This window comes from Balaenoptera acutorostrata, chromosome 13 (genome assembly GCF_949987535.1).
Source record: "Balaenoptera acutorostrata chromosome 13, mBalAcu1.1, whole genome shotgun sequence".
Lineage (NCBI taxonomy): Eukaryota > Metazoa > Chordata > Mammalia > Artiodactyla > Balaenopteridae > Balaenoptera > Balaenoptera acutorostrata.
Window position 1 is genome coordinate 85,559,848 of NC_080076.1, and position 25,871 is coordinate 85,585,718.

At 45.0% G+C, this 25,871-nt stretch overlaps 1 protein-coding gene across 3 annotated transcripts in view; it reads left to right on the plus strand.

Moving 5' to 3' along the window:
• TMEM120B (transmembrane protein 120B) overlaps positions 1–25,871 on the plus strand; it is a 49,733-nt gene that overhangs the window by 8,442 nt on the left and 15,420 nt on the right. For 2 of the 3 annotated variants that reach the window (XM_007189560.3, XM_007189559.3), the window contains exons 2-6: positions 12,796–12,914; positions 14,728–14,844; positions 18,745–18,804; positions 19,430–19,525; positions 25,331–25,420. In XM_007189560.3, coding sequence (XP_007189622.1) covers positions 12,796–12,914; positions 14,728–14,844; positions 18,745–18,804; positions 19,430–19,525; positions 25,331–25,420 — 482 coding nt within the window. The remainder of the gene's footprint in view (positions 1–12,795; positions 12,915–14,727; positions 14,845–18,744; positions 18,805–19,429; positions 19,526–25,330; positions 25,421–25,871) is intronic. The other variant, XM_007189561.3, reaches the window with a different exon arrangement.

Below are 25,871 nucleotides of genomic sequence, written 5' to 3' on the forward strand. Positions count from 1 at the left end.
GGGCCCAGCCGCTCCGCGGCATGTGGGATCTTCCCAGACCAGGGCTCGAACCCGTGTCCCCTGCATTAGCAGGCAGACTCTCAACCACTGCGCCACCAGGGAAGTCCAGCATTTGATTCTTTACTGACAATATTTACCTTATAACTATACTCTTTCCCCCTGCCTCCAAAGCTCCATCTTTAGATATTTTATCGTGTGTCTCTTTTTTTAAAATAGACCTTTCTTGGAGTATAATTGCTTCACAGTACTGTGTTAGTTTCTGTTGTATAACAAAGTGAATCAGCCATATGCATACATATGTCCCCATATCCCCTCCTTCTTGAACCTCCCTCCCATCCTCCCTATTCCACCCCTCTAGGTCATCGCAAAGCACTGAGCTGATCTCCCTGTGATGTGCTGCTGCTTCACACTAGCTATCTGTTTTGCATTTGGTAGTGTATATATGTCAGTGCTACTCTCTCACTTCATCCCAGCTTACCCATCGCCCTCCCTGTGTCCTCAAGTCCATTCTCTACATCTGCATCTTTATTCCTGTCCTGCCTCTAGGTTCTTCAGAACCTTTTTTTTTTTGTTAGATTCCATATATATGTGTTAGCATATGGTATTTGTTTTTCTCTTTCTTCTGACTTACTTCATTCCATATGATAGACTTTATATCCATCCACCTCACTACAAATAACTCAATTTCATTTCTTTTTATGGCTAGTAATATTCTGTTGTATATATGTGCCACATCTTCTTTATCCATTCATCTGTTGATGGACATTTAGGTTGCTTCCATGTCCTGGCTATTGTAAATAGAACTGCAGTAAACATTGTGGCACATGACTCTTTTTGAATTATGGTTTTCTTAGGGTATATGCCCAATAATGGGGTTGCTGGGTCATATGATAGTTCTATTTTTAGTTTTTTAAGGAGAAATGCAAAGCAAAACTACAATGAGGTATCACCTCACGCCAGTCAGAATGGCCATTATCAAAAAATCTAGAAACAATAAATGCTGGAGAGGGTGTGCTGGAAAGGGAACCCTCCTGCACTGTTGGAATGTAAATTGATACAGCCACTATGGAGAACAGTATGGAGGTTCCTTAAGTGTGTCTCTTTTCTTTGCTTGGTCTTGAACTGGATAGTTGGGGGGTTGGGACTTGCTTTGGGCAGCAGAATAGAGTCCTTTCTTCCATAGCTGCTTGTCTGCTTTGGTGCCCCCAGCACTCTGGGTTATTTTTGGAGGTAGCAACTTGAAGTGGGAGTCAATCACGTTTAATAAGCTGGTACTCCTGGCACTGTGTGCAGAGACCCGACTCCCAGTTCTCGGTGAGTGTCTCCCTTGCTCCGATACACTGCTACCTAGTTTAGAAATAAAAATAGTGGTTTGGCATTCTGGCATTTTCTTTGAAAGTTAAACATATACTTAACCATATGACCCAACAATTCCATTCCTAGGTATCTATCCAAGAGAAAGGAAAATATGTATCTACACAAAGACTTGTACATGAATGTTCATGGCAGCATTATTCATAGTACCCAAAAAGTGGAAATAACCCAAATGTCTAACAACTGGTGGGTGAATAAACAAAATGTGATATAAATGCTGAGTAGTAATAAAAATTGATACATACTACAACATAAATACACCTCAAAAACAGTATGCTGCGTGAAAGAAGCCAGACGCGAAGCCACATATTGTATGATTCCATTTATATGAAGTATCTAGAAAAGACAAATCTATAGGGACAGAAGTGGTTGCCAGGAGCTGGGAGGAGGGAAGAGTGGGGAGCGAGTGCTCATAGACACTAGGGATCCTACTGGATAATGGCATGTTTTAAAACTGGATGTGGTGATAGTTGCATAACTTGGTAAATGTATAAAAATCACTGAATTGTACACTTAAAATGAGAATTTTATGACATGTAACTTAAACTTCAATAAAGTTGTTAAAAAATGATGATTTAAGTTCTTGGTTTGGTAGAAAAACACCCAATATGGTTGTTCAGAGATCTACATTTTTACGTGCCTATTTCGTTTTTGGCTTGATGAAGGATTTTTTTCAACCAGGCTCCAAGTCCTTGTTTTTGGCATCTTTAAAATGACAGTGCCCAGGGCAAGAGCTTGATAATAATGAGTCCAAGATTTATGGCTTCTCTTCTTACCTGGTGTGGTTAACTTTGCCCAGATGGAAAGCTCTGTTCTTTGGCATGTTAATCTAGATTCTGACACTTGCCTCTTAAATGAAGACACTCAACCCAGACTGGCAAAGTCAAACAGAATAAAATGGCATTTGTTTGCTTACATTAATAGGGAAGTCAAAGGTGTACCGCCTTCAGGTATAAGCCGATCCAGGGGCTTAAATGAAACGATCAGGGCTCAGCCTTTGTTTGCCTCTCCATCCTGTTTTCCTCTCAGTTGGGTTCATACCCAGGCAAGGCAGCCCCATTAGCTCTGGGCTTATATCCTGCTACCTTGAGAACTAGGGGGAAAAGAGTTTCTTTTTTTTTCAACAGTTCTGATAAAAGCCCCACAACTGAGGTTCATTGGTTTTGAATGCTCGTCCCTGAGTCAACCAGCCTGGTCAGGAGGCTGATATTCTGATTGGCCAGGCCTGGGTCATTTGCCCTGGAACCTGGGGTAAACCTGCTCCTAGCCAGATCTCATGGACTGAGTGTTGGGGAGGGATGGATCTCCAAAGAAACCATAGGGACATTAGCCAGAAAGGGAATAGCTGCTGAGCTGGCAAAAACAACAGAAAGCTTCCATCTGGCGACTAGTTGCATTCAAGGCCACAGGGCTGACTGGATGAAAGGCAGGATTGGATTGCCTCAGTGTGGCTCATCCTGCTCCTGGAAAAAACATCTCAAAGCACAAGTCCAACTGAGGGTCTGTGGGGACATCCTCAAGTGTAGAGGGCAACCAGGGACTCCGAGGGAAAACAGGAATTGTACCCTCTCCCACCTTCCAGAACCACCTCACAGACAGTGCATCAAGAGACAGCTGTTGCTGGACTTCCCTGGTGGTGCAGTGGTTAAGAATCCGCCTGCCAATGCAGGGGACACGGGTTCCAGCCCTGGTCCAGGAAGATCCCACATGCCGCGGAGCAACTAAGTCCATGTGCCACGACTAGTGAGCCTGTACTCTAGAGCCTGCAAGCCACAACTGCGGAGCCCAAGTGCCACAAGTACTGAAGCCTGCACGCCTAGAGCCCGTGCTCCACGATGAGAAGCCCACGCACCGCAACGAAGAGTAGCCTCCGCTCGCCACAACTAGAGGAAGCCCATGCGCAGCAACGAAGACGCAACGCAGCCAAAAAAAAAAAAAAGAGACAGCTGTTGTAAAATGGTACAGCCTCTCTGGAAAACATATGGTATGGCAGTTCTTTAAAAAAGTTAAACATGGATTACCTTATGATCCAGAAATTCTACTTCTGGTTATATACCCAAAAGAATTAAAAGGAGGGAATCGAACAAATATTTATCCACCCGTGTTCATAGTAACATTATTCACAATATCCAAAAGATGGAAGCAACCCAGGTGTTCATCAACAGATGAGTGGATAAAATGTGGTATATACATACTGTAGGATATTGTTCAGCCTTAAAAAGGAAGAAAATTCTGCTACATGCTACAATTTGGATGGACCTTGAAGCCATTATGATATGTCTAAATAAGTCAGGCACAAAAAGTATAAATACTGTATGATTCAACTTATACCTAGAGGAATCAAATTCATAGAACTAGAAAGTAGAGTGGTGTTTGCCAGGGGCTGGGGGGGAACAGGAAATTGAATTATTGTGCGACAGGTTTGGAGTTTCAGTTGGAATGATGAAAAAGTTCTGGAGATGGATGGTGGTAATGGTCACTCAGTGATGTGAACATATTCGATGCCACTGAGTTGTACACATAAAATGGTTAAGATGGTAAATTTTATGTATATTTTATTACAAGTAGAAAATTTTTTAAAAATTTAATGATTAGCATGGTACATTTTATGTTATATATTTTTACCACAGTTGAAAGAAGACTGAGAGACAGCAGTCTGGAAGAAAGTTAGAATCCAAGAAATGAGTTGATAACCTTTCCTGCTGCCTGTGGGACTGGCACGAGGTAGAATCTGCAGAGACTGGGCGTGGGCGAGGAGTGCCCTGGGAATGGAGAGCGTGTCACACTAAGGGCCTTGTTTCCAGCCCCCCAGACCCCACGTTGTCCTCAAGGCTGACACGTCCTGAGGCTGGAGCCGAGGAGAGGGTGGGCTGGAGGTGTGGTCTCCAGCATCGGGTCTCCCATGGGAAGTGGTTCTAGCCAATGGCAGAGAGAGAGACGGAGAACTATTAGGGATCAGGAGTGATTGTATGTGCCAAGGGACAAAGTTATGGGAAGGGCCATGGACTTCCTATCCCTACTCAGTCTGATGCCTTAGGATTGGGCAGAAAATATCACCAGTGAAGCATCAGAAAAGTGCCCTTAAGAAAGTCAGTGGGGGGAATTCGCTGGCGGTGCAGTGGCTGGGACTCCGTGCTCTCACTGCAGAGGGCACAGGTTCAGCCCCTGGTCAGGGAACTAGGATCCCGCAGGCCGTGCAGGGTGGCAAAAAAAAAAAAAAAAAAAAAAAAAAAGTCAGTGGGGATAGCAGTGAGTGTTGCTTGGTGAGGTGTGGAGGACAGCTGTCATATGCTGTGGGTGGGAGTGTAAATTGTCACAGTCACTCTGCAGGCAATTTGCCAAGATCTGTTAAAACTAAAATCAAGCCTGTACCCTATGACCCAGCAATTCCACTTCTCTTCCCCAGAGGCACTTGCACATTTCCCCAGGGAGACAGTGCAAGGATATTATTCAGTGTTGCATTGTTATAGTCAGAGACTGGAAACAACCTAAATACCCAGTGATAGGAAAATGGCTAAATAAACTGTTGTATGTCCACAGCATGAAGTACTGCACAGGTCTAAAAAAAATGAAATACATCTGTATATTCTTATGTGGGTAGCTCTATAAGACATATTGTTGAGTGAGAAAAGAAAGTTGTGAAATCATATCTATATTCTGATACTGTTAATATATTTTAAAAAATCAGAAGTATGTGCTTTAGGGTATAAGCTATGCTGCTGTAGCAAAGAGATATCCTAATAAAAGGGTTTAAATGAGGTAGCTTCTTTCTCACATAACAGTTCAGAGCGGGGTGTGGTCCAGGGTGAGTGGTGTTCCAGTTATCTGTTGCTGCATAAAGCAACAGTAATTGCATTTTGCTCACAGATTCTGGGGGTCAGGAGTTTAGGCAGGGCACGGTGGGGGTGGCTTGACGGTGCTCCACGAGGTCAGCGGCCTTAGCTGGGAAGACGTGAATGGCTGGGAGTAACTCACGTGGCTGGGGCTGGAATCATCTGGAGGTTTCTTGACCCTCATGTCTGGGACCTGAGCTGGAATAACAAGGTTTGTCTTAGTTGGGGCTATTGATCAGACTGCCTCCATGTGACTTCTCTATGTGGTTAGGGTTTCCATGCAGCATGGTGGCCCCAGGGTAGTTGAACATTTTGTTCCAAGAGCTTGTGTTCCAGCAAATAAGGCGGAAGCTACGTGGCCTTCCGTGACTTTTTCTCAGAAATTGTATAGTGTCACTTCTGCCATTTTAAAAAAATTGAGGTATAGTTGACTTAACAGTACTATATGTTTCAGGTGTACAATATAGTGGTTCATAACTTTCTTTAAAATAAATTTATTTATTTATTTGGTTGCGTTGGGTCTTCATTGCTGTGCACAGGCTCTCTCTAGTTGCGGTGAGCGGTGGCTACTCTTTGTTGTGGTGCGTGGGAGTCTCATTGTGGTGACTTCTCTTGTGGTGGAGCTTCAGTAGTTGTGGCTCGCGGGCTCTAGTGCGCAGGCTCAGTAGTTGTGGTGCACAGGCTTAGTTGTTCCGCGGCATGTAGGATCTTCCCGGACCAGGGCTCGAACCTGTGTCCCCTGCATTGGCAGGTGGATTCCTTTTTTTTCTTTTTTTAATATCTTTATTGGAGGATAATTGCTTTACATTGTTGTGTTAGTTTCTGCTGTAAAACAAAGTGAATCAGTGATATGCATACGTATATCCCCATATCCCCTCCCTCTTGCGTCTCCCTCCCACCCTCCTTATCCCACCCCTCTAGGTGGTCATAAAGCACCGAGCTGATCTCCCTGTGCTAGGCAGCTGCTTCCCACTAGCTATCTGTTTTACATTTGGTAGTGTATATATGTCAATGCCACTCTCTCACTTCTTCCCAGCTTACCCTTCCCCCTCCCCGTGTCCTCAAGTCCATTCTCTACGTCTGCGTCTTTATTCCTGTCTGGTCCCTAGGTTCTTCAGAATCTTTTTTTTTTTTTTAGATTCCATATATATGTGTTAGCATATGGTATTTGTTTTTCTCTTTCTGACTTACTTCACTCTGTATGACAGACTCTAGGTCCATCTGCCTCACTACAAATAACTCAATTTCATTTCTTTTTATGGCTGAGTAATATTCCATTGTATATATGTGCCACGTCTTCTTTATCCATTCATCTGTTGATGGACACTTAGGTTGCTTCCATGCCCTGGCTATTGTAAATAGAGCTGCAATGAACATTGTGGTACATGACTCTTTTTGAATTATGGTTTTCTCAGGGTATATGCCCAGTAGTGGGAATGCTGGGTCATATAGTAGTTCTGTTTTTAGTTTTTTAAGGCACCTCCATACTGTTCTCCATAGTGGCTGTATCAATTTACATTCCCACCAGCAGTGCAGGAGGGTTCCCTTTTCTCCACACCCTCTCTAGCATTTGTTGTTTGTAGATTTTTTGATGATGGCCGTTCTGACCGGTGTGATGGCCATTCTGACTGGTGATACCTCATTGTAGTTTTGATTTGCATTTCTCTAATGATTAGTGATGTTGAGCATCCTTTCATGTGTTTGTTGGCCATCTGTATATCTTCTTTGGAGAAATGTCTATTTAGGTCTTCTGTCCAGTTTTGGATTGGGTTGTTCGTTTTTTTGATATTGAGCTGCATGAGCTGCTTGTATATTTTGGAGATTAATCCTTTGTCAGTTGCTTTGTTTGCAAATATTTTCTCCCGTTCTGAGGGTTGTCTTTTTGTCTTGTTTATGGTTTCCTTTGCTGTGCAAAAGCTTTTAAGTTTCATTAGGTCCCATTTGTTTATTTTTGTTTTTATTTCCATTTCTTTAGGAGGTGGGTCAAAAAGGATCTTGCTGTGATTTATGTCATAGAATGTTCTGCCTATGTTTTCCTCTAAGAGTTTTATAGTGTCTGGCCTTGCATTTAGGTCTTTAATCCATTTTGAGTTTATTTTTGTGTGTGGTGTTAGGGAGTGTTCTAATTTCATTCTTTTACATGTAGCTCTCCAGTTTTCCCAGCACCACTTATTGAAGAGGCTGTCTTTTCTCCATTGTATATTCTTGCCTCCTTTATCAAAGATAAGGTGACCATATGTGCGTGGGTTTATCTCTGGGCTTTCTCTCCTGTTCCATTGATGTATATTTCTGTTTTTGTGGTAGGCGGATTCTTAACCACTGAGCCACCAGGGAAGTGCCTAGTGGTTCACAATTTTTAAAGGTTATATTTCACTTATGATAAAATGTTGGCTGTATTCCCTGTGTTGTACAGTATATCCTTTTTTTTTTAACATCTTTATTGGAGTATAATTGCTTTACAGTGGTGTGTCAGTTTCTGCTTTATAACAAAGTGAATCAGCTATACATATACATATATCCCCATATCTCCTCCCTCTTGCGTCTCCCTCCCACCGTCCCTATCCCACCGTCCAGGTGGTCACAAAGCACCAAGCTGATCTCTCTGTGCTATGCGGCTGCTTCCCACTAGCTATCTATTTTACATTTGGTAGTACATATAAGTCCATGCCACTCTCACTTTGTCCCAGCTTACCCTTCCCCCTCCCCGTGTCCTCAAGTCCATTTTCTACTAGAATATATCCTTGTAACTTATTTATTTTATGCATAGCAGTTTGTACCTCTTAATCCCCTACTCCTATCATGCCCGTCTCCCCCTTCTCTCTTCCCACTGGTAACCACTACTGTGTTCTCTGTATCTGTGAGTCTGTTTTTGTTATATTCACTAGTTTGTTTTATTTTTTTAAGATTCCACATATAAGTGATATCATACTGTGTTTGTCTTTCTCTGTCTCACTTATTTCACTAAGCATAATACCCTCCAAGTCCATCCATGTTGTTGCAGATGGCAAAATTTCATTCTTTGTTATGGCCGAGTAGTATTCCACTGTATATATATACCACATCTTTATCCATTTATCTGTTGATGGACACTTAGGTTGCCTCCATATCTTGGCTATTGTAAATAATGCTGCGTGCGTATATCTTTTTTAATTAGTGTTTTCATTTTCTTCAGATATATACCCAGGAGTGGAATTGCTGGATCATATGGTAGTTCTATTTTTAGTTTTTTGAGGAACCTCCATACTGTTTCCACAGTGGCTGTACCAATTTACATTCCCACCAACAGTGTACAGGGGTTCTCTTTTCTCCACATCCTCGCCAACATTTGTTAATTGTGGTCTTTTTGATGACAACCATTCTGACAGGTGTGAGATGATATCTCCCTGTGGTTTTGATTTGCATTTATTTGATGATTAGCAGTGTTGAGCATCTTTTCATGTGCCTGTTGGCTATCTGTATGGCTTCTTTGGAAAAATGTCTATTCAGATCTTCTGCCCATTTTTTAATCAGATTGTTTGCTTTTTGGGTAATTTCAACATATTTTATTGGTCAAATCAGCCACAAGCCTACTTGTATTTAAGGAGAGGGAACAGAGAACCCACTTCTCTATGTGAGGAGTGCTAAAGGCTTGGTGGTCTTGTTGTAAAACAATCACAGGTGGGAAGCCCTGTCACATGAGGCCACCCGGGATCCAGGTTCGTTTGGCTGAGGAGGGCACAGTGGGCTTTGTCATTTGTATTATGTGGCTTCCATCTCTGGTTTCAAGGTAACTGGATCCATTGTTGCCATATGCCAGCCAGGGAAAGAGAGTGGAGGGCAAGCCATTCCATATAAAAATGTGGTTCAGTTATTCTTGGCAGAAAATGTTGGCTTGACATGTGAAAACTGAATAGCTAGAAATGGCAGGTGTAGTGGTTAAAAAAAAATGTGGTTCAGAACTTACATCACTTCTGCTTGCCACCCAGTGGCTAACTCTTGGTCATATTGCTAGCTGCAAGGGAGGCTGGGAAATGTCTGTAGCTGGACAGCCATGTTCCTGGCTACCACTCAGTGGGGTCCTGTTATTAAAAGGAAGCAAAGGAGAATAAGTATTAGGGACAATGGTTTTTGCAACAGTGTGTATTTTTCATATATATGTATACATGGTTAAGTGTGTGTATATAGAAATAGGTCAATGTGGAATATAGAAATACATAGTTACATACAGTCTGGAAGAATACATAGAAAAAGATCTAGAAGAAACTGGTAACAGTGGTTACTTCTGGAGAAGTGGGAGAAGACAGGATAGGGGTAGATTCAAAGCCGACTCTAGCCGTAGCTGCAGTGTTTTAATTTTTAACGAGGATAATGTCTTCATGTTTACTTGTGGAATTAAATATTAATTCAAACTGAAGGCCTGGTAAGCATCTGGCCGCTGATGTTTCCAGTCTTGGTCTTCTCGTGCCGTGGTGGGACCCAACACCAAAGAGTGCCATGAGGTGGCATGGCCCAGCTGGCATTGCTGGGGACTCTCAGTCTGAAGACCCCACATTCTCAAAGGCTGCTTAGTTGGGGGTCTCTCTAACCCCTGTCCTCCTCGTCCAGTTCTGGAGGGTTTTCTTTATTACCAGCAGATATTGGTTGAACATTGAGGACTGTTTTGGCACTGAAGCCTCTCTCTGTACAGATTACTTATTAATTACAGGTAGAAAGCTGGTCACTGTACAGTGGAGAAGACAGGTGGACACCACCTCTCCCAAGCAATCAAAGTTAACATCACAGACACCACATCCCTTCTGATGGGAGACACGGAGGGCCCAGCATCACTTTACTGGCATTTCTGTCCCAGGTGCATAACCAAAATTCAATCATGAGGAAATATCAGACAAACCAAGGTGGAGGGACATTCTCCAAAACAACTGGACCGAACTCTTTAAAAATGCCGATGTCATGAAAGACAGAAGTTGAGAAGCTGGTCTAGACTAAAGGAGACCAAAGTGATATGAATAGTAATATAGGGCATCAAACTGAATTGGGTCCAGGTCTGGGGGGAAATTGCCATCAAGAGATAGTTAGCATCCAAATTTGAATTTGGATGGTATTTGAGGTGATGGTATTGTATTGTATCAAAGTTACATTTTCTGTATTTGATAATTGAATGTATAAGAGAATGTCATGTCCTTAGGAAATACGCACTAAAGTATTTAGGAGTAAAGAAGCCTGTTGTCTACAACTAACTCCCAAATGGTTTAGAACAGGAGTAGACAAACTCTTTTGGCAAAAAGGTCAAGTAGTGAGGATTCTGGGCTTTGCAGGCCATGTGGTCTCTGTCACACTACTCTTGCTCTGCTGTTGTGATGTCACAGACAATATATAAATGAATGGGCATGACTGTGCTCCAGTGAAGTTTATTTATGGATACCGAAGTTTCAATTTCATATACTTTTCACGTGTCACGAAGTATTCTTCTTTTGATCTTTTCCAACCAGGCAAAAATTATTTCTAACTTACTGCCCATACAAAATCAGGTGGCCAGATTTGGCTGGTGGGCTGTAGTTTACTGATGCCTGACATAGAAATAGAATACACCCAACACACATAAACGTGCGCGCACACACACACATACACACGGGAATAAAGCAAATATGTCATAATGCTAACAGTTGATGAATCTGGGCGAAAGGTATAGGGGAGTTCTTTGTACTCTTACAATTCTTTTGGAAGTCTGAGATTATTTATTTTAAAATTTTTGGCCATGTCACGCGGCTTGTAGAATCTTAGTTCTCTGACCAGGGATTGAACCCAGGCCCCCTGAAGTGGAAGCACCGTGTCCTAACCACTGGACTGCCAGGGAATTTCCTGGAAGTTTGAGATTATTTAAAAATTAAAAGTTAAATTAAAAAAGAGGCACAATTTTCCTCTCTTGGGGCCCAGGAAGGAGTGAGGAAACTGTATAAATCCAGGGGACTGAGCCCTCTCATCTGGGGGCCGAGGGAGTCTTGCTCACAGCATTCTTCCGTGTTGCTCCTAATTGTTATCTATTCACTTCTTGGCCTTCACTTTTTCCTTATTTTCTGGCTTAACCTTCATAGCTAGGAACCTGCTTGACAGACATGAGAGTTTAGGCTCTGGCCTCCCTGTCTGACCATCCTCTTTTTCTCTCTCTCTCTGCTAATACAATTCTCCACCACCCAAGCAAACAGCCACTTTAAATATGTTCATTGGATTATTGTTTTTAGCTTTATGGTCCCCGTCCCCCATATTGTTTTCTCCAAATTGTTGGTATTTGTCTTAGATTATCAAACTCTAGAAGAAACTGGTTGTTTCCCGGCATATGGCATTATTTTGGGGGAGGTGTGCTGTGGCAGCAATGTCGAGAAATCACTGTGTTCCATTCTCCCTGCATTGGGGTGAAGTCTCCTGTATTTCCTCTGGCCTTATGGTCCTGAATGGTTATTTCCAGGAATGAGATGTTGAGTGTATTGGAGTGACTGTGCCTGGGCTAGGGAGGGTTGGCTTTAAGGGAAGAGGTGTGTCGTTTTCTTAGTTGACTTAGCAAGAATTCTCTTCATTGCCAGGATCAGAAACCCAACTCAAACTGGACTAACTGGAAAGAAATTTATTAATTCATGTAACTAAGAGTATTAGATAGCATTACATTCAGACTTGGTTAGATCCAAGGGCTGAAATGGTGCTATGAGAATGCTGTCTCCTACCATGTCTCAATTCTGTTTTCCGTTTGGCTTCATTCTTAGGCAGGCTGTCTCCACTCAGCAGCCCAGGTGTACCTTCTACCAGATTAGCAAACCCAGGAGAAAGAAGGCATCACTAAACCAATACTTCTAGGTAAAAGTCCCAGGGCTGACTCTCATTGGCTCAGTTTGAGTCATGTATCAACCTCTGAACCAATCAGTTGCCAGGGGATTGGAGGATACTGATTGGCCAGGCCTGGATCACATGACCACTCTTGGCATGGGGACTGTTAGCTGTACTCAAACCGTCTGGATTAAAACTTGACAAGAGGTGGCTGATCTCTCAAAGGCATATTTGGTTGCTGTTCCCATCAGGAAGGATGGAACCTGCGCAGGAAAAAACAGTAGTTCCTTATTACAGAAATGCTGTGCTCTGCTGCCTTCCCCAAATCCAATCCCAATTTTATAAGCCACATCTTTGATAGGTGTAGTTGTATCATCTTTTTTTTTCCTCTCTCTTTTTTAAAAAATTAATTTTATTGGAGTATGGTGGCTTTACAATGTTGCATTAGCCTGCACTGCACAACAAAATGAATCAGCCATACACATACAGATATTCCCTCCCTTTTGGACTTCCCTCCCATTTAGGTTACCACAGCGTATTAGGTAGAGTTCCCTGTGCTCTACAGTATGTTCCCATCGGTTGTCTATTTTATACGTAGTATCAATAATGTATAAGTGTCTATCCCAGTCTCGCATTTCCTCCCACCCCACTCCTTTCCCCCTTGGTATCCATAATTGTATCATCTTAACTGTGAAACTGTGATTTCTGTAGTGACATCCCCAGACACAAGCAAACTGAAAAATGACCCCATTATGTCCTCTGCACACCCTACCTGGGCTGCTCCACCCCTTAGGACACTCACAGGATCTACAGGCAGAAGCTGGAGGAGCTGACCGCACTCCAGACTTCGTGCAGCAGCTCCATCAACAAGCAGAAGACACGACTGAAGGACCTGAAGCACACGCTCCAGAGGTAGGCTGGCTGCAACTCAAAGGCTCCCCTGGTTTTAAGGGACAGAATCCCAACTCAAAACTGGCCTGGCTTGAGCAGAGAATGGAAATTTTTATGGAAAAAACCAGGAGTGGCTTCAGGCATCACTGGATCCAGGGGTCAAAGGGTGTTTTTAGGAATCTGGTTTTTTTCCTCTCAATTCTGCCTTCCTCTAGATTGGCTTTACTCTCTGGCTGAGATGGTCACTGAGATGGTCACCAACAGTGCCAGGCTTTTATCCTCTAGCCTTTCTTCCTACTGGCTTGGCCGTACCAGCAGAGTGAGAACTTGTCTTTCAGCAGAAGTTCTGGGCATGATCCTCATTGGCTGGAATTGGTCATGTACCCATCTGCAAACCAATCATTGAGACTCTGGTTGGACAAGACTCGGTCATATGTTCACTTTATGGAGCTGGGGGATGGGACAGCCCTACTTAAACCATACGGGAGGGGGAAGAGGATGAGGCGTAGTTCCCCAGAGGAAAGTTGTTCTAATAAGTCCTACTGGGCAGGTAAATAGCAAGTATCCTTCTCACGGGTGTGGGAGCTCGCCCCTCACCAGGCTCTCTGGTGTAGGGGGTGAGAAGTCCGGCATCCCTGGTGGGGATATGTTTGAGCTCATGACTTAGTTCAGTTCCTGAGGCCAGGATCACCTGTTCACTTCCTAATCCCGTGTCTTCATGGCTTGAGAAGTGCTCTCATCCCCTGCAGGTGAAGGCGTCTGCTGGATACTGTGACCCGCTAGGGAGGCAGGAAAACAGGCTCTGAGTGGCTTGTCCCAGGTCACTTAGCTGGGCCTCCATCCCAGAGTGTGTGACAATTCTGGAATCCTGGTCAATTCTTCCTTTCCCTGGTGGACAATTTTTGGGACGGTTACTGATTATACCCCTATCCTTGACTGACCATTTTGGAAATGGAGGCCCACTAGTCATGGTGTAGAGTGTGGATGGTTCCATGTAATGACATCACCACCCTTGGAAAAACACATCTTACTGATGGCAGGACTCAAGAGTCTTTCATCTGCCTAGGGTTTTTCAGTCGTGGCACTATCGATAATTCTTTGCTGCTGGGGGCCGTCCTGTGCATTGTCGGATGTTTAACAGCATCCCTGGCTTCTACCCACTAGATGCCAGTAGCACCCTCTACCCCTGTCTTGACAACCAAAATGTTCCCAGACAGTGTCTTCATGGTTTGGGAAGTGCTCTCATCCCAGGTTTCCCCAGTTGAGAACCACTGAGTTAGAAGGTTGACCCGTGAGTTATGTTCTTACACCAAGGACCCCTGCTCTTCTGAGAGTGTCTATGACTTGTTTTTCTGGTTTTGAGATTAAGTGTCACCAAAGAATAACAGTCAGACCTTGGTTGGTTGACTGCTTATACTTTCAAAGTGTCCTTCCTGTCTGTACTCTTAGTAATCTTCAGGTTGTTCCTGTAGAATAGCCTGGAAAGTAGTACTGCCAGTAGATATCCATTGAACTTGTACTTTGTGTCCGGTATTCTAAATGCTTAACATTGCATTTATTCACTTTATTCTCACATTGATATTGTCTATAAGGTAAGACTGATGGTATCCCTGTGTTTGAGGTATGGAAAATAAGGCAGAGAGGTTGAAGGACATTCCCAAGGTCATAAGACTAGCAGGGAGCCAGCATCAAACGCAGAGAATACAGATGGAGGACTGAGGTTGTGAGAAGCATTGCGATGGAAAGATGGGAGGGCGGTACCCAGAGTTTCCAGATTCTTCCTGCAGTCTGTGTAACACCCCTGCTTCCCTTACGTCCACACCTCTGACCACAGGTACAAGCGCCATGCCAGTCGGGAGGAGGCAGAGCTCGTTCAGCAGTTGGGCGCCAGCATCAAGGAGCGGCAGAACATCTTCTTTGACATGGAGGCCTACCTGCCTAAGAAGAACGGGTAGGAGCTGGGGACCTACTCCCCAAACCCCAGCGCTGTGGGCAGATGCCCCGGCCTGGAACACCTGGTCTGTGTGACTCCTGCCTCCCTGTTGGGGCTTGAGTTTGAGGTGAAAAGGAGGGAACAAGGGCAGGAAAGAGAAGGAAGCTTCCTTACACGCCTCTCCATGAACCCAGGAGGGGACCTCAGCCCCTCCCGTGTGGTAGTGACATTCCTGGAAGGGCTTTTTCAAGGAACAAGATGAAAGATCTGGTTCCCAGGATCTGCCACATGCCTGATGCCACCTGGGGTCCAGAGGAAAGGTGTTCTCTCTCAAGAGAACAAACATTTATGGAGAGCCTGCTGTATGCCTGGCATCGTGCCAGGGGCTCTCCTGATGTCACTCACTTCATCCTCAGCAACCTGGTGAGTCAGATCCAGGAATCTCCATTCTGCAAGGTTCAGAGAAGAGACATTAGGGAGTATCTTGCCCAGGTGGCTCAGACAGGGTTTGGCTGAGCCAGGATGTGAACACTAGACATTCTGACTCTAGAGCTTGTGTTCTTTCCATCTTCCTCCTTCAGAGAAGTCCCATCTCCTTCCTCAAGTGACATCACCGCCACCCTGTTCCAGAGAGAGATCCTTACAATATTGTATCATGACTTGACGTGGGCAGCTAAAAGTACGTCCTGGGAAGCACCCTGACTTTTTTCCTGGTTTGGCCTAGCCCTAAGTCAGAGCCTTCTACCAGAGCCCTTCCTCTTGTCTTCTTTTTTGCTGTATTTGGTTAAAAACTCTAGGCTTTGGGTGGCGATAGCTTTCTACAGAATGAAACAGCATAACCTTTTAGAGTGTGGCTCAGATCCACTTTCCCAGCTCCAATCTCCCTAGTCCTCTGTGCATGTTACATTAGTCAGGAGTCCTTGGAATGTAAATGACAGAAAACCCGACTCAAAGTTGCTTAATTAAAAATAGGGGATTTATTGGCTCTTGTAACTAAGAAGTCCAGGTGTATCTATAGGAATGGCTGTATCCTGCTGCTCAAATGATACTGTTAGGCTGTGTCCCTCACTTAGCTTTCTTTTTACTCTCTTTTCCAGTGTCTGAGTTTTATTCTTAGTCAGGCTTTCTCTACAAGCTGGCCCCAGCAGCTCTGGGTTTGCATCCTACCCACTTAGCAAATCCAGTAGAGAACGCCTCTTTGTTCTTTAGTAGTTCTGGGAAAAGTCCTGTTACTGATTCTCATTGGCCTAGATTGTGTCACATGATCATTAGTGACCCAATCAGGAAGTTGCACCACCTTGGCTGAACCTGGGTCATGTGCCTTACCCTAGAGCCTAGGGGAAAAGTGATTCTCTGAAGGGAAATTGTACTGCCCTTCTAGGAAGTGGGGACTGTATGCTAGGTGGGAAAAATGGATGGTCTTTTCACACCTCTGCTCCAGGTACACCAGACTGGAAATGCCCCTAGAATTTACTCATAGCTAGAAAGAAGGCTCTCCTGTTCCCTTTTCTCCTCTCAAACTTCTACTCATCCTTCAAAGCCCAGTTCACATGTTACCACCTCAGTGAAGCCTTTCCAAACCCCTCTCTCTCCCTCTGTGAAATTAACCCTCTTCCCCTGAGATCTCATAACCCTTTATTTGCACCTTTATTAGTGTGTTAGAGTACAGGCTATTGTAACAGAAGCCTAATGGCACAATGGCTCAAACATGCGTGGTTTTTGTCTCTTACACACAACAGTCCAGAGGTGAGTGGACTCTGAAGGCCAAGAGTGGTGGGCTCCCAAGGTCACCTAGGGACTCAGGGTCCTTTTCCAACTTACTACTTCACCCCCGCTTGGGGAGTTGTCCTCCTCTACATGGCGAAAGCTGGCTCACACCATCTCATTTTCAGGAAACAGGGAAGAGTCAGGCAGCAGAGGGCAAGCAGATCCCTTTTTACAAAAATGTTTGCCATTTCCTACTGAAGCCGAACACATACATACCATACGACCCAGAAATTCCACTCGTGTGTGTGTGTGTGTGTGTGTGTGTGTGTGTGTGTGTGTGTGTGTGTATGGTGGAAATGAGTGCTGAATGTTCACAGCAAGAAGGAAGCTAGACACAAAAGGCCACATATTGCATGAGTCCATTTATACGAAATGTCCAGAGTAGACAAATCCATACAGATGGAATGTAGATTAGTGGTTGCCAGGGGCTGGGGGGAGTGGGGAATGTGCTGCTAGTGGGTATGGGCTTTCTTTCGGGGGTGATGAAAATGTTCTGGGATTAGGTGATGCTGATGGTTGCACAACATTGTAAATATATTAGAAACCATTAAATTGTATAATTTATTTTTAATTTAAAAAATTTTTATGAGCTCACTTTATTATTTATTCTTTTTTTTTTTTTTTTTTTAGTTCCAGGTACACATAGTTGATATTTCTGTATGTTACAAAATGATTACCACTAAGTTGTATACTTTATTTTTTTTAATTTTTTTAATATTTATTGTTTTCTTCATCAAGTTGCAAGAGCATCTACTTTGTGCCCAGCACCATTCTATGTACAGTGGATAAAGCTCTGAATAAGTCAAAGTTTCTGCGCTTTCAGAGCTTACATTCTAGAAGGAAGTGGGGGATGAAAATATATATGTACATACACACATATGTACATAATATAATCATAATTTTTTTTTATTGAAGTATAGTTGATTTACAGTGTTGTGTTAGTTTCTGGTATACAGAAAAGTAATTCATTTATATACACACACATATGTATATTCTTTCTCATATTCTTTTCCATTATAGGTTATTACAAGATATTGAATATAGTTCCCTGTGCTATACAGTAGGACCTTATTGTTTATCTGTTTTATATATAGTAGTTTGTATCTGCTAATCCAAAACTCCTAATTTATTCCTCTCCCACCCTTTCCCCTTTGGTAACCATAAGTTTGTTTTCTATGTCTGTGAGTCTGTTTCTGTTTTGTAAATAAGTTCATTTGTATCATATTTTAGTTTCCACATATAAGTGATACCATATGATATTTGTCTTTCTCTGTCTGACTTAACTTCACTTAGTATGATAATGTCTAGGTCCTTCCATGTTGCTGCCAATGACATTTCATTTTTATGGCTGAGTAGTATTCCATTGTTTATATATATATATATATATATCTCACATCTTTTTTATCTATTCATCTTAAATTGTATGCTCTTAAAGGGTGAATGTTATGGCATATGAATTATATCTCAAGTTAAAAAAAAAAAAAAGAACATTCACAGCAGCTCTATTCGTAATAGCCGAAAACTGAAAACAGGTCAAATGTTCATCAACAGTAGAATGAATAATTACATTGTGGTACCTCCACTCCATAGAATAATATACACAATGGGAAAGAAGGAACCACTGATGCAGACAACGTGGATGAAGCGGGGCGGGGGGTGTGTGGTGCAGTTTACTGACTGGGAGGGGGCACGAGGGAGCCTCCTGGGGCTAGAAGCATTTTATTCTTTGATCTGGGTGTTGTTTACATGGATTTGTAAATATATAAAAGTTCATCATGTTGTATACTTAAGATTTGTACGCTTAGGAAGAGCCCTTTTTAAATTGACCTAGAAACTGTACACATGCCTTCACCTCATTGGCTGGAGCTTAGTCACGTGCTCACGTTAGCTGCAAGGGAGGCTAGGAAATACGGTCTCTAAGCCAGCTGAAATGGGAGAAATGGGTTAATCATGAAGGTCATGTCCCAGCTGTCATGTTCTCTACTTAATCGTTTTCATTCTCGCTCCATGTGAGGCTTTTACCGCTGAGCTTAGCACCCTATTTTCTAATATCCGGTGCTCAGTGTTATGCTTATTAAGTTTGAATATTTTTGGTTGGGGACCACTCCTGGGGCTGTTAACATGGTGGCCCTCACAGGTCTTTCCTTCCAGGCTCTACTTAAATCTGGTTCTCGGCAATGTGAATGTGACCCTTCTCAGCAACCAGGCCAAGTAAGTATCCCAGACAACCCTCCACTTGGCTTTACAGAATCCAGGCATCTTGCTCTTGCAACTCAGGAGAAATGGGACCAAGCTAGTATTTTTGCATAAATAAAAAAACGTTCACAGTTGGGACTCTGGCTTTTGGTCTTTTGGAAGAGACTCTGAGGTCTCTTCCTCAGTGGGTAGACCACCTGGGGGAGGTTTCCTTCCTTCCTTTCACAGAGTCAATACATGGGGTGGACAGGACTGCCACTTTCCCGTGAGAAATGGCCCCTGCTCCGTTCCACGCTTTATCATACACATTCCTCCTGGGAGGTAGGCAGTCCAGTCCTGTCCACCCAAAATCCACCAGTTACCAGGGGACATGGAGCCGTGGCTTTTCCACTGAAGTAGCTGGTTGGGGGAAGAGACCCTATCTCTGCTTCCTGCCCATCACAGGCTTGGAACCTTAAACCAGGAGTCCAGGGACATGGAAGCTTTGCACACTGGCCCTCTTTCCCTAATTAATCATCACCGTTAATTCAAAGTCTCTTCCTTAGTGTTATCAGCAGGTCAAGAATCTGATGGGGTCAGGGTCCTTCCCCCAGATGGGCTATAGTTATGTGACCTTTCCTGGGGGTGTCTGTCACTGCAGATTTGCCTACAAGGATGAGTATGAGAAGTTCAAGCTCTACCTGACCATCATCCTGCTCCTGGGTGCTGTGGCATGTCGATTTGTCCTTTACTACAGGTGATGGGGTGTGGTGGTGTGTGTATGTGGGCATGCGGGGGTGAGGAGGGCCATGAGAGAGGGATCCAAGGTCTCTCTTGCATCTACAGCATTTGGTGTGATAAGGTGTAGGGTAAAGAAGGACCATTTCTTTTTTTTTCTTTCATTTTTTAAAAAATTAAATTTATTTATTTATTTTTGGCTGCGTTGGGTCTTCGTTGCTGTGAGTGGGCTTTCTTTAGTTGCGGCAAGCGGGGGCTACTCTGTTGCGGTGCGCGGGCTTCTCATTGCAGTGGCTTCTCTTGTTGCGGCGCATAGGCTCTAGGCGCATAGGCTTCAGTAGTTGTGGCACGTGGGCTCAGTAGTTGTGGCTCATGGGCTCTAGAGCGCAGGCTCAGTAGTTGTGGTGCACGGGCTTAGTTGCTCCGCAACACGTGGGATCTTCCCAGCCCAGGGCTCAAACCCGTGTCCCCTGCATTGGCAGGCGGATTCTTAACCACTGCGCCACCAGGGAAGCCCAGGAAGGACCATTTCTTACGGGAAATAGCAGTCCTGTCTGTCCTACATCTGTCCAACAAATATCTACTAAACGGCTGCTGAAGCGACCTTTTAACATAGTAGTTAAGAAAGAGCCCAAGTGGTCCACCCATACAATGTAATACTATTTGGCCACAGAAAGGAATGAAGTACTGACACATGCTGTAACATGGATGAATCTTGAAAACATGATGCTGAGTGAAAGAAGCCAGATGCAAAAGGTCACTTACTATATGAACCCATTCATACGAAATGTCCAGAATAGGCAAATACCATAGAGACAGAAAACAGATTAGTGGTTGTCAGAGGCTGGGGGTAAGGGAAACGGGGAGTGACTGCTAAGGGCGACAGGGGTTTTTATTTTGGAGTGGTGAGAATGTTCTGGAATTAGATAGTGGTGATGGGTGCACAACTCTGTTAATATACAGAAAACCACTGAGTTGTATACTTTAAAAGGGTGAATTTTATGGTATGTGAATTATATCTCAATTACAAAGAGAAAGGCAGTGGGGGGAAGGGTGGGGAGAAAGAAAGAGGAAGGAAGGAAGGAAGGAAATAAAAAGAAAGGAAGAAAAGAAAGAAAGAAATAGATTGACCACAGACTGCCTGTGTTTGAATCCTGGCTTTGAAACTTACTGGCTGTTGCCATGGGCAGGTTCCTCTGGATGCCTCAGTCTCCCCATCTGTAAAACGAGGGTGACACCAGGCGCTGGCTCCCTGGGTTGTCATGACAATTCAGTGTGTTGTGACAATTCAGTGTGTTAACACTGTGCGTGGCTCTGCCCAGCGCCTGGCACCCAGTGGTGTGGTTGAGAGGGTCGGCTGCTCTGTTTGTGTAGGACGAGGCCAGTGAGCTGAGGCTGCGCTGCCCCGGGGGTTTCGTTCCTCTCTCTGGCCCTGGCTTTTCTCCCCAAGTATGGCTTGGGCATTTGGCCCACGTGTCAAGGGTTTATTTCCTGACAGGTGCTTGGCTGGGAGTCCAGTTGCTGGTCTGCCCACTTGAGTGTCCAAACAAAGGCTCTTTCAGGCCCTGGGCCCGTGCCTGCCTGCTGCCTCAGGCCTGGCCCATTTCCCTGGAGGGCAAAGGCTGCTCACGCCAGTAATGCCTGCTCACATGCCCCCTGGAAGGGGTAGAAGTTCTTGATGTGCAACCAGATTTCCTTGCCCTGGGGCCTCTAGGGCCCTCAAAGGACAAACCTGTGGTGTGCTGTGGAGATCTAAGGCTCACTGAGGGCCTGGCATTTCCATGTCTCCCATCCCTTTCTGTATTCATTTCCTGGGGCTGTCGTAACAAGGCACCACAAGCTGCATGGCTTAGAACAATAGAAATATATTTTCTCACAGTTCTGGAGGCCAGAAGGCTGAAATCAAGGTTGAAATCACGGTTGGCAGGGCCGTGCTCGCCCCGAAGGCTCTAGGGGGGGATCCTCCTTTGCCTTTCCCAGCTTCTGGTGGTGACCAGCAGTCCTTGGCGTTCCCTTGGTTTAAGACTGTGTCACTCCAGCCTCTGCCTCCGTCGTCACATGGCTATCTTCCCTGTGTCTCTCTCATGGTCTTCTAATGAGGACACAGTCATTGGATTTAGGGCTCACCCTAACCCGGTATGACCTCGGGAATTTCCTGGCGGTCCAGTGGTTAAGACAACACGCTTTCACTGCTGAGGGCCCGGGTTCAATCTCTGGTTGGGGAACTAAGATCCTGCAAGCCGTGCGGCATGGCCAAAAAAAAAAAAAAAAAAAGTAACCCAGTATGACCTCATCTTAACTAATTACATTTACAAAGATCCTATTTCCAAATAAGGTCATATTCTGAGGTTCTGGGTGGATATGAATTTGGGGGGGGGGGACACTGTTTAGCCCACTACACCTTCTGTGGGTTAAAAATAGGGCAGGGGAGGGGGCCTGGATGGGCAGCTCATCTCTGAACCTCAGTTTCCTCATCTGTAAAATGGGAAGTAGTACCATCTTAGTTTGGGTTCCCCCAGAAGAAATGCCCCTCAAGACAAGCATTTGAATGCCAATAGTTTATTTGGGAGGTGATCCTAGGAAACACTGGTAGGGGAATGGAAGTGAGACAAGGAAGGGTTATCCTGTGGGCACCTGGAGTTCAGTGCTGCTGGGGAACTGTGGGACAGCGAAGGATGTGTCTCAGTTATCCCGCCCGAGGGGCGAGGGAGCAGGTGGTATTTATCCTCCGACTGCTCTCAGGCTAGGAAGGATTGACTCCCAGAGAGTGTTAATCCCCCTGCCCTCCTGATTTGCCTCTGGCACCGGCAGGGTGAGCTCTGGTGGCATGAGAAAGCCCCTAGGCAGACCAGGAGTTGCATGTTCTGGCTGTTGGAAGCCATGCAGATGGGAATGGGTGGGGTACATGCACCTGCCATGAGAGCCAGCCCTGTGGGGTTGTTCAAGGATCCAGAGAGATCGTCCATGTAAAATGCCTGCAACGTTGCAAGTTCCCAGTAGTTAGTGCTCGCCTAGTGTGTCAGGCTGAATAATGGTCCCCAAAGATGTGCGTGTTCAGTCCTCAGAACCTGCGAATGCGTGACCTTACATGGCAGAAGATCTTTGCAGATGATTCAGTTAAGAATCTTGAGATGGGGAGATTATCCTGGATTATCCGGGCGACCCAGTGTAATCACAAGGGTTCTAATAAGTGGGAGGTAGGAGGGTCAGAATCGGAGATGTGATGACAGAAGCAGAGGTCAGAGTGATGAGAGAGGCCATGAGACAAGGAATGCGGGCGGCCTCTGGAAGCTGGAAAAGGTAAGGAAATGGATTCTCTCCTAGAACCTCCAGAATGAACACAGCTCTGATCTGATGACCTATTTCAGACTCTGACCTCCAGGACTGTAATAGAATAAACGTGTTCCTTTAAGCCACTAAATATATGCTCATTTGTTACAGCAGCAACAGGAAACTCATACACTTTGGTGGGGCAGGCTGAGACCAGCACCTCAAGCATGTCCCTAATGTGCCAGGGCCATAAAACTATTTTCACTCCTCTCTTTACTGATATAGGAAGGGACCAGTGGAAAATATGCTGGTAACCACCACTCGCTCCTGGGGCTGCCTCCTGTCTGGAGATATCTAAGTGACCCTCTGCAGTGGGAGGCTGTCCTTGCTCCCCCGTTTCCTGTTCAAGTCAAGTAGGCCTTTGATTTCCGCAGAGTGAGGCATATGAGACTCATTTCTTGGACTCCGGACACTCTGTGGTGCTTCCAAAATTATTACGACAGGGGACATCCATAGCTCTTCCTAGGCTGCAGGCACTGTTCTAAATTCAGCTGATGCTCACAGCAGCTTAACCCGGGAGGTGCCGTGACTCTCCCCACTTTACAGATGGGGAGGTGACGGCACGGGAGAATCACTGACTTGTCCTTGGTCCCACAGCTGGGAAGAGGCAGAGTCTGGATTGGAACTCAGGCCCCGTGTCTCCAGAGTCTGTTCCTGATCCTCCCGAGACTGCCTCTGCAGGCAGTGGTTCAGCGGGGCTGAGAGTCTGTTATCTGTGACCATGAAACAGGGTCACATAGCTTAAAAGACACCTTCCAATGTCTTTTTTAAAGATAGCATTTAGTATATCAAATTGATTATTTGGTCTAAGATTTAAACAGATATTTTAATATACACATTTATGCAATATGTAGCATTTATGCTGTAATTGTCTACAAAATAAAAAGCGAACATGGGACTTCCCTGGCGGTCCAGTGGTTAGGACTCCGCACTTCCAATGCAGGGCACGCAGGTTTGATCCCTGGTCGGGGAATTAAGATCCCACATGCCTCACACGGCGTGGCCAAAAGATAAAAAATAAATAAGTAAATAATAAATAAAAAGTGGAACAATATAAGTGAGCATAATAGGTACAAGTATCCATTTCAACAGGTCAAATTTAGTTATTATCAACACTAATGAAAGCACATTTCCATATATTTAACCTTCAAGCCCCTACTCAAATGTCATCTCTTCTTTGGGGACTTTACACATTTAAGTAATTAGGAGTCTCTCATCTTCATTCTCCCAAACTCTCCCAAACATCTCCCAACGTCTTTTGTTATTGTTAAAGTTGTATCCTCCCATTTCCCTCCCAGGGCCTTTGTATTTGGGGAAAAGGATCTCCCAGTTCGGGGATAGAATGGAGGAGATCGGGGGTGTTCTCCCTCCCCATGCAGTAATTTCTATTCCCACGACAAATGGATCTGTGTGACACCAGGAGGTACAGAGCTGCTTCCTGTTGGGGTCAAAGATAGAGTCTTTATCGAGGGCCCGTCAGAGAGAGCCAGTGGCGGGGGAGCCCTCTGAGAGGCTGTCTGTTGCTGGCTCTGTCCCAGGATCCTTCACCCAGGAATGCTCTCAGAGGGGGTCAACCTTCCCATTGTACAGATGGCAAAGTGGAGGCCAGTCAAGGTCATGCACAGCGTGTCTAAGGCTCTCCCCTCTGACCAGGGCACAGCACGACTCTAGCTGCCATGTTCTGCCTGCCTTTAAGGCCTGTTCTGCCCACAGTAGAGGAGGCAGGGAGTTTTAAAATTTTATTTATTTATTTTATTTTTGGCTGTGTTGGGTCTTCATTGCTGCGCGCAGGCTTTCTCTAGTTGTGGCGAGCGGAGGCTACTCTTCGTTGCGGTGCGCGGGCTTCTCATTGCGGTCGGTGGCTTCTCTTGTTGCGAAGCACAGGCTCTAGGCACGCGGGCTCAGTAGTTGTGGCACACAGGCTTAGTTGCTCCGCAGCATGTGGGATCTTCCCGGACCAGGGCTCGAACCCGTGTTCCCTGCATTGGCAGAAGGATTCTTAACCACTGTGCCGCGAGGGAAGCCCAGGGAGTTCTTAAGTTCATCTTTTTGTATGTGCAGCAAAGTTTACAGACAGTTTAAGGGGATGGAAGGAGTTTACACTGGAGTTAACACTGCAGATAGTTTAAAATTGCAAATTAGGTTTCTGGCTTAAAGTCCTTCTCTTGTCATGCCACCAGAAATTTCATATCAGACAGATGTGAAATTTAGAAGGGAAACAGGTTGCTGTGGGCTGAGTGGTCAAGGAAGGAGGGGAAACCTCAGCTAGAGCCTTAAGGGCGGGTAGGATTCATGTAGAAAGGTGAGCGGGGGGATGGGCATTCTAGGTGGAGAGAAGACACGCCCGCCGCCTTCCCGGGGTCACTGGGGGTTTCTGGGGGCACGCCTCTGTGGGCAGTTCTCATCCTGGTTTGCTGTCCAGCTGTGGTGGCGGGGACAGCCGTCCCTGGTTCTCATGCCTGCCCCCCTCCCGGGCACTGTTTCTCTATGCCAGGGTGACAGACGAAGTCTTTAACTTCCTGCTGGTATGGTATTACTGCACCCTGACGATTCGGGAGAGTATTCTCATCAGCAACGGCTCGAGGTAATTGGGGGCCCAGCTTTGTGGTGGGTATGGGGAGCCAAAGGGAAATCTGTCATGGAGGTGAGGGCTGTCACCCTCGCCTTGCATTCCCTTCCTCCTTGTGGGGGTGGGGTATTCATGACCATTCAGACCCAGGGAGGAGGAAAATGGTATCGGCTGCTACACCTCATTTGCTGTGCTCAGTCTCTTGCTTACAAGAAACCCTAACTCAAATGGGCTTCTTAACACAGTAGGAAATTTATATTCTCATATCAAGGAATGGGTCCATTGGCACAGACTTCAGGTAAGGCTTAATCCAGGTGTTCAGACAATGTCATCAGGACCCAGTTTCTCTCTGTCTCTCACCTATGCCTTCTACTGTGCTGTTTTTATTCTCAGATTCCAGGTAGGAGCCCCCAGCAGCTCCAGGCTCACATCTTTATTTCTAGCATTCCCAGCAAAATAGGGCACG